Source organism: Coffea eugenioides, chromosome 11 (assembly GCF_003713205.1).
Source record: "Coffea eugenioides isolate CCC68of chromosome 11, Ceug_1.0, whole genome shotgun sequence".
NCBI classification, from domain to species: domain Eukaryota; kingdom Viridiplantae; phylum Streptophyta; class Magnoliopsida; order Gentianales; family Rubiaceae; genus Coffea; species Coffea eugenioides.
The window spans coordinates 17,553,539-17,563,326 of NC_040045.1; the positions used below are offsets into that span (position 1 = coordinate 17,553,539).

A 9,788-nucleotide genomic window follows, 5' to 3' on the forward strand; every position below is an offset into this window, starting at 1 on the left:
AAATTCAGATCAGAATATCAACTAAAGTGCAAGAACAATCCAACAGAGTTGGCATGGGGTTTATCGCATCTAATTTCAACAATCAGTTGGTGGCTGCATCGGCACTTATTGATAGGAAAATAGGGAATCAGATGCAGTCTACTACAGAAGCTGTGAAAATGGCCATTATAAAGGCTAGACAACAGCAATGGAAGGAAATTATAGTCCTCATCCCCAACTCCCAGCTACTGAAGATGATAACAGAAAGGATAGCTAAGGACATCCAAATGGCTACTTTGATAGATGATATTAACGACCTCAGGTCCTTATTTCAAAAATGCTCCTTTTGTTTAGATAGGAGCTTAGACTCTAGATGTGAAGTGATTAGTAACTATGTTTTAGGCATACTTCAAGATGAGGAATGGATCAATCCTCAGTGTGTCTAACACTTTTGTATAGAATCCCTCGAGCCTTTGCTTATATAAGTGTACATCTTTTGCCAATTAATACAAAAATCTAACATTGCAGGAAAAAAAAAAGTATAATTACTTTCATTCGTAACAGAACAAAAAACAATTTGACACCGCAACCAAACTTCAACTCTGATATCAATGAATCCCTTTGTGCACCTTCTGTTGACAAAGTTATTTTAACTTGAAAACAACCAAAAGAATAGCAGTAATAACACTAATATTAAAGTTAAATACAATAAACTTTAGATATTTTTTATGTTCCGCTAAAATGTCAGCTTTTAACTCCACTCACTTCAATCTCAACAATGGCTTGCACTAAGATATGCTTTTCAACTAACTCTGCACAAGCCCATTCCGCCAATTGAATGAGGAAAACCTAATCTAGTTTATGAAGTTAGCAAGTCAACATAAAGGTTTATGAAGCACAGTCTGAATGGATATTACAAAAGTCGATAATTTCCTATTGTGATGGCGTGAGTTGCCTCAACTTGGCTTGTAAGACGATTCCAACCTCATCAGCTATACTTTTCTTCTTAGTAGCCACCTGCAGACCAAACACACAGCAATAAAATGCATGTAGAAAATAAAGTATCCAATGCCTGGGAAGATTAAAAAAGATTACAACAATGACACATCAGTGTCAACTGTTGAAACGTTTTGCCCTGTTGCAGACTTTTAAAACCAGGGCATCAAGTTCAAACATTATTAATATCTTCTTTCTCATTAGGTTCATATATTACCATTTACAGACTGAGTGCCTTTCAAAGTTTTGAACTAAATGTCAATCAACAGGCATAACACTATGCAACCACAGTCCTTTGTTAAAGTTGAGGATAGAGCAACTCGTAGCATACTCTTAGAAATGATTTCTACTATGGCAGTGTGAACTATATAAAACAAAGGCCTCAAATGCATGACAAAGGCCTCAAATGCATGGCTAGGAGCACACAGAAATGCCTTTGCCTGGGGACACTCTTTTTCCCCCAGTCGTAACAGGATCAGTATCCTGAGACTATTTTGCTGCAGTAGTAGCCAGGAGTAAAATGTCTGCAAAAGTTGTAAGAGCATAAAGTTCCTTTAGCTCGACAGGATCAGTTGCATTTTGATTTCATGCATGTCACAGGAAGCACCTTACATAAAACATTCTCAATCATAGGCAGCTTGCAAACCAACAGACTTGATCCTAAGCTCTAAAGAGAAATGGTTAAAGATGGGAACCATACTCATTACCAGAACAAAAATTCACCCAAACTAAGGCCAAACAAAATCTCCAACCAAGATAAAGTTCCTTTAGCTTGACAGAATCAGACACTTTTTGATGTCATGCATGTTACATGAAGCACCTTACATCACAGCAGTTTCAACTATAGTCAGCTTTGAGACCAATAGACTTGATCCTAATCTCTAAATGAACATAGCCAAAGATTGAATTGGTACCAGAATATATTTCAACCAAACTAAAACCAAACAAAATATCTAATTCGCAAATATGCCTATCTCCATTTCATTTACTTTGTTGTAGGCACAATACGGTTAGTTGCCATAATTTTTCCAATGTTTCCTCAACAAAGTTGAAGCTGATCAACTATAATTTTCACTGACATTCCTGCCATAGGGGGTCAGGGGTCCCTATCAATCACCAAAATGAAAAGATATCCAACATGTTGGATATGAGTTTGCAAAACAGTAGTCTTCCAAGAGTGTCAGACACACATTGCAGCTATTTGACCTTGCAGTTCAAAAGCAACAGCTGGCATGAACCGAACATCAAATGTAGGACTTTTTGATAGTCAATGTGCAAAATTTAAGAGACTACGAGTTCCTTTGTCAAATAATTCATTTCTACGACGAAGTAACAGGTATCACAATGAACATAAATTAATTGTAAGGATCTTTCACACACACATCTTGCTATTGGCATAAGATGGCTGCATACCAGAATCAATATAATAAAAGCTGAAGACATTTGTCAATATCATCTTGGTATATGCATATCTAATACAGATGTATAAACAGATACGTAAGAACATATCAGGTGCTTAACATTTATATAATTATCCATACATATGGTTTGAAATTACACCAACATTTGTTTATTGATGTTTCCTTGATCTACCAAATCCTATTTCCAATCAAGCTAATGGTACTTCTAGATGGAATGGTCCCTTTTAGTTATTTGGGTTGTATACCTTCACTGCTTTCTACATGACTTATACGTTCTTAACGAAAAAAGATAGATCATATCCCATTTTCTAGAGACTATCATCCTTGGCCCCTTGTACTGTTCACATCTCATATCCATGTTTCCAAAGGCAGCTTTTCAATGTATAAGAAGCTGCTTTGAAATTGCTTCTAATCTACATTTCTATGCTAGCATAGGAGAAGTCAGTAGTGTTTTGCAGTCTACTTTCATGCATCAGCAGTTAACATAGAATTTTTTTTGCAGTCTACTTTCGCATCTCAGGCTTGTCCAAGAATTTTTTCCCTTCCAGCAACTGAAGCAAGTTCTCATCATTTAAGAAAGCAAGGCCTTAAGTTTCATTTTCACCCATTTAAGTGATTCACAATGTCACTGAAGTATGAACCCAGCTTTTAAAGTTTTTAGAAAGGGCATATTTGCCATTTGAATCCATTCAAAATATTGTTAACTTCAACAAATACCGTAACAATTATGCTTTATTATTCTAAACAGTAATAAGTTACTCTTGGTCCGAAGTTGGACCATGCTCACAAGAAGGCAAAGGTAACTACCCAATATTCTTTCATTTCACTGATGATTCTTAACATTACCGTTCTGAGAACAGGCCTTTTCAAATAGATAACTAAAATACATGACAAGCATTTGACATTTCTTTTCTTCTTCAGTCATTGTAAAAATGGGATACAGAAATCACACATTTCTTGGTAAGTGCAAATAATACAGTAAAGTAGTCACCACAATTAGTTGACGCATTTGCAGTTCCCAGATTTATCAGGCCTAACTTGAAAAAATTAGATTTGCTTTGGATGCTTACCAAATCAAATTGAATATTAGTTACGTGAACAAACTTTATCCTGTACTAAGTGTTACCAGTACTTTAAGAGCTCTGATAGGTGAAACCAAGATATGGTTACATATGTGTGGGTCTGTGTCTGAGTGGATACAGATATATCCATATGTGTACAAGTACAAAAAACACACGTCTAAACCTCCATATGGATACAAACATGTATAAGATATATCATACCGTGCTCACATGTATACTGGTAGTTTCCTGGAAATCTCCCAGGTACTTCCCTTCAAAAGTCTCAGAAGTTTTTTGTTAACTTCAAGACCTTTCGAGTCACTTAAAATTCAGCAAAAAATTTAACACCACTTCATCATACATATTAGAGCAAAGAAGCAAGATGGCACTAAGAACTTTTTAAACCTGTTAAATTTTCTAAAATATTTTGGGTTGTTATGATCTTAGGCTTTCCCCTACTGTCCTATATCAGAATCACTACCTGCACGGTTAGATGAACTCTTCGCTCTGATGCTGCTCAAAAAGGAAAACGCCACATTGTTCACAAAAAGTATGAAGGCAACATTGCAGCAGGTCAGAGCATAATCTATTAAAGCCGTTATGATGCTGGTATTGTCAAAGCACCATCCATTTCAAGCCAAAACAAGTAGAGGATACATAAAAACTCAAAGCAAAATTTAAAGAATATTTAGGTCTATTTAGGTCTCAAATCTGCAAAAGTGAGCACCAAGTGAGAAAAATCTCATAACCAAAATATTGACTCAGCTTTTCTCATCTGAAGTGTTACCACTACATCACACAAGGTATGACACATAACATTGTGTAAGTTAATCATATGAAATCCATTGTCTAGTAATGAGAAACACACTGAACCCACATATAAATAACATGGCAATACAATAAAAGGCAGATATTTTATCTAGGGACCTGGATCATACAATGAATGAAATGAATGCCTGTGATGCTTTGATCTACATCAGGCAAAAGTGGCAGAACCCTTGCAGCCTTATTTGGAATTTCAATAAATTGAAGCTCTTTAGTACAAACGTAAAGAGTTTTCACCCTGAACCAAGGCTGGCAGATTAGGACTTTTACATTTTCACCACTTCAATCCATGTAAGACTAGTTAGTAACTTGAATGACTGAGCTTCTTCTAGTCAAACATTTATCAGTAAAGCTTTTTAAATTAAATGGTTAATCTGATGTGCCCGGGAAACTACTACATACTGAGGCAATGTCAACTAGTGGTAGATGTAATGTACATATCTTATTTTAGGACATAGTCCAATAAATGTTAATTACATTTCTTCATGCTATCCGTGCCAGAAACTGGTTCACGTTTGCGTGCTCTTGCTGTAGTCAGTCTAGCCCCTAATCTACATTTGGGGTCTTCCCCACCCCCGATATTATTTAGGATGCGTTTGACAAAACTGAAGTTTGAAATCTAAAATCTGAAGTCTGAATCCATTAAGTTATTGAATTGTTAAATATTAAATCTAATACATTTGAGTGTATATCACATTTAGTGATAAGTGAATAGCTTATTACTTAATTTTGGGAGCAAGTTTTGCCTAGGAAATTTAATGCCACTTAATTAATTCAGATGTTCAATTTTTCGTTGTCAAACGGTCTGAATATATTAAGATCTGAACCAATTAAGTTTTAAGTGCTGAACTAGGTTATCAAACAGGGCCTTAGTTTCAGTTTGTGTATGAAACAATATTAAAGGAGTGATTCCATATTTTAGTTTCAGTAGATGTGGTTCCAGAGTAACCATATGTGTCATAGGATTCCTTTTACTCAATTTCCCCTTACTTTGTTCCTGTTCCAGCAAGTTACAAGAACCAGATTAACATTACATTCACAATCTAAGAACAGCTGCATAGATTGCTAGAAGTGTACAGGTGGTTCTCAGCAGCAAAAACTTTGAACTTTTACATTAGTAGTTAGAACTTGAATTCTAGCGAGCTACGTTACAGGGAATTGGGTATGGGTGAGTGTTTTCTAGAATCAGAATACGACAAAACCAGCTCAGATTTGCATACAGCCAAGGGGATATGCTAAATGAGACAATTTATTGGAGATATATTGTCTTTGTTGTAGTCTCTCTTTTAGGTGTATTTTCTCATAAATACTCCACTAGTTGTTTTACAAAGACTTTGTTAATTTCCTCCGGAGACGAATAAGTTCTTTGAATTAACAACAATTGTATAAAACACGTCTTCAATCAAATAAGATTAGGCAATCCTCATCCACTCTCACCTGACTCATTATAGCAAATAAATCTTAAACAAATAGGCGTCTAGTCAGACTCCACTTCATCTGATTGTTATTAGTTTTGCCAAGTTCTCCAATCTCTTTTCCCCAGCATTTGCTAAAGATTGTGTCAAAATCAAAAGTCAAAGTACCAAATAATATTTGACCATATCTTGTCCTGATTGCATACCAGTACCCCTACTTCACAGCAAAGTGCAAAGTCCAGGTAAGACAGATGGGAAGTAGTTGAGTATAAACATATAATTCACCTTTGTCCTTATCTTTTATGAACCAACTGAACAAAAAAACCTTCATCCACTTGGGCATTTGTTTCACCAAACTAATGCATAACTCATGATCCTTTTGTTCTACTCAACCAAGAAATAAGTCACAAGAACCTTTTAATTTTATAGAAATGAAGACTAAAGATGAAATTTGTGTAAGTTTCAACTCAGAAAAAGAGAGAAAGGTAGCTCAAGTTTTGCATCATCCCATGCAGAAAATTTAAATGCAAAGACAAAAAAGGAAAATCTTGCTACCATATTACCATTCTAACTAGATTCAAGACATCATATAACAAATACAAATTAAGGGGGAAGAAAAGGTTAGGGGGAAGCAAAAATACTGTTGTAACCAGGACAAGTAAACCCAAGGCAGTTTCAAAATTTTGGGGAAACAATGGTCATACCTCAAGAAGCTGATCATAGTTGGACTTTAGCAAGTTAATCTTTCGCTCACAATAATCTTTTCCTTCCACCATTGTTTTCTAATTCAAGAAAACCAAAAACTGAATTACACGTTCGAACTACTCAACTAGAAGCAAAGCAGACTAGCACACAACAAAATTACTCTTCATGACAAATGAAAACATGTAAAACTCAGCAGATGAAATGGTGAACAGTATCATGAAGTTGAAACATCAGCACTTTTTAGACAACTTCTACATAAAGCAATTTTATTGTTATCACATGTAGTTTGAAATTGTCAGATATCAAATAGTTTCACATAATTCTGGCAATCAAAAATAAAAATGGACTATCTCCTATTCTGTTCTTCTCATATTTTTTCTCCTTGAACTAGTCATTAGATAATGAAAAGGCTTCCTCACTACCATTGCCTATTTAAAGGTGCCAACAAAGGAATGTCAGTTTCTTAATTTATCTGAAATTGTTTCTTTCCAGTGACAGGTGGAAGAGGTAAGATGACGCAAAATTGTTAAAATTCAGCTCTAGGAACAGTGTCACTAGGAACAAATTGAGCTTACAGGTGTTTTTCTAGGTTGTTTAGGCTCATGTGACTTTCATGAGCAAAAGACTTCTGAAAAAAAAAAAGATTAAATATTGAGGTATCTTTACAACATTAAGCTGTTGTTAATTGCAGCTACACAAAACAATTATAATAATAATAATATCAATGAATAAGGACCAAAATGCTAGGATTAAAGAGAGTAAGAATAGGAGGAAACCTAAGGTTATGAGTAAAAATTTTGGAATCAGAACCAAGAAGCATATCCTTTAGGAAAAGCTAGATATTATGTACCGATTTAACACTTGAACAGAAATGCTTAAAAAATTCAATTGAATAGTCCCTCTTCTCTTGTTTGATAAGCAGGTGCTTATATTTCTTTCCTATTTTGCCTTCCAGATACTTCAGAAAAACTTTCCAAAAAATCTGAATAAGAGTACAACTTAAATTATGGCCTCTTCCTTTTGTCAGTTAATAACCTAATTCAGACTAGCAGTTCTTACTCTTGTAAAATTCACATCAGCCGATTAATGGGCATGAATTTGCATACATCCTATAAGATATATACACCACTCAAACAAGAACCATGCACAAGCAAACTAAATTAACAGCTAGATGAAGCAAAAATGACAGGATGAACAATGACATTTAATTTAGATTTAGATCCAATTAATGTAGCAAATGCACATCATAATTTCTACTAATACAACAGGATGGATAACTTAACCAAGTCCATGAAGCCAAAGCAAATGACACGTTATTTCTGCAACAGACCATATTAATGCACTTCAAAGGAGTGATACTCCTACTAGTAATAAAAGTTATGTGCAACATTTTAGGGGAAAACATAGGTACCAATTCAACAAACATTATTATCGAAGAAAGTCACAGAAATATTAACAAAACATGAAACCCAAATGTATTACATAAAGACTGGATTTACAACTGATATTTTACAAACCTCGGGTCCTCTCACTTGCAAGTTAATCACATTTTACAATAGTGGAGATAAAGCCATACAATCATTGTCATAAATCTTAACTCACAAACTTGAAGCTATTACGGCATATATCAACTAATGTATACCTTACAACATATCATCAATTACTCAATTAAGATATTAATGGACAGTAATCTAGTCAAAGTAATCTCTGCTTTGTGGTAAAGCCCTCAGGCAGGTTTAGACACAATTGATTAGAACTCTCTCTCTCTCTCTCTCTCATCCCCCCCATCCCCAAAAAAAATATATATATACATACACATAGAGGTTCCCATTTAAATGGAAGAATGAAATATCACCAGCAGTTTATATTAGAAAATTGACGCATGATGAGGCACCAAATGTGTAAAACTTCAGATTGTGATTCCCAACCACTTTTCCCTACCTAACTGTTTTTCCTAACTTCAGGAAAGATGAAGTTAATTCTAGTTCATACAAGCTTGGTGTTCTCATGTGAAACCTATGATAAAGAGGTGTCACTGTATTAGGCCTTAAAGACTGTTGTTAATCAACAAAAGACATGGTGCTTCACGCTTTTTACAATGGTCCATTCTTAAAAGATCAAAGAAAAACTTGGAATCGAATCAATGGCAAAGGAAGTTATATTCATTCCTCTGAACTATGCATCTTAAATACCAATTATATCTCAAGCGATCAATCACATTAAATCTATGAAAAATGCCTTACATCTTACTACACTTCAATAATCATGTCATTCCACACAAGTCTCGTAAGCTACTGATAAAGTGATTAATAAAGGGAAAAAGACAAAAGACAAAAAGAAAAAAGGAACGTTTGCTCTAACCTCAATGAAATATCCAGTGCCAACGTCCACAAGCACCTTGTCAGCATCATCCAGTGTTCCCGGAACATAAAGCGATGCCGTCAAAGGCACCAGCATTTTCTTCCCTAAAAATTAACTAATGCATGAAGACCAATAATATCTCATTCAAAAAAGTGGAAAAAATAAACTTGGAATTAAATATATCAAAAACAAAAACTTGCCAACAACTAAATGAACCAATCGATGTACTGAAACTCAACAATTCGCTCAAAATTGGTTAATTACGGCAACAAAGCAGCTTGAAAATTTTCAAAAAGTGCTCTAATTGCATTGAAATTTCTGAAGAAAAAAACAATTAATAATAACGAAAAACAAAAAAGCAAAAAGGAAAAGAAGCTAGCAGAGCTGGAATGGGACCTTGGGGCCGGAGGGAGAGGTCATTCAGAGCATTTGAGGCGATGTCGAGACGAGCAGTGGCAGTGCGGATGTTGTTAAGGCTGTCTTGGAGAAGATTGACTTCGAGATCGGCCTGTTCTTTTACGGCTCTTAACTGCTCCACGCTTAACTTATCTAACTCCGTCGCCACCGGTGCGGTGGTTTTTGGCCCTCCGACGCCTCCTCCGCTTCCGATCCCCTTCGACGACGACATTTTCCTTTTCTTTCTGCTGGTATTGCTGACCTTTTGTACCCCAATTCTGACTTTGCTGCCCTTTTTGTGTGCAGTCCTGCTTGGGTTGATTACAATTGATGCCCTTAAGCTATATCTAGTTCTTTATTCACCCCAAACTTTTTACTTGCTATCACTTAATCCTATGACAGATGTCAATGTCTAGGGATCAGAGATATTTGAAATATTTTTTGAAATAATGATTAGATGTGATGTATGTGAAATAAAATGATAGTTAAGAAAATAAAAAAATTAATTGAAAAATGGGTTTGTAATTCAAGGTTTATGTCCCACTTCTTTGTATTTTATTAAATAATTAATCAAATTACATATTTACCATCAAAAGGACCTCTCTCTTCTTTCTACGTAACTAGGGTTT

General features: G+C 35.1%; 1 protein-coding gene across 2 annotated transcripts; it reads right to left on the bottom strand.

Moving 5' to 3' along the window:
• Window positions 1–614: 614 nt before the first annotated feature.
• On the bottom strand, window positions 615–9,465 carry LOC113753073 (probable prefoldin subunit 5). 2 transcript variants are annotated; one of them, XM_027297157.1, is made up of 4 exons: window positions 9,160–9,465; window positions 8,764–8,867; window positions 6,402–6,479; window positions 615–996 (listed from the first exon to the last, which is right to left on the bottom strand). In XM_027297157.1, exons 1-4 carry the CDS (start codon window positions 9,389–9,391, stop codon window positions 913–915), a joined length of 498 nt encoding a protein of 165 aa, XP_027152958.1. In that variant the 5' UTR covers window positions 9,392–9,465; the 3' UTR covers window positions 615–912. The 2 variants fall into 2 exon arrangements, with proteins under 2 accessions (XP_027152958.1, XP_027152957.1); XM_027297156.1 differs by lacking the exon at window positions 615–996 and adding an exon at window positions 1,029–1,499.
• Window positions 9,466–9,788: the final 323 nt, after the last annotated feature.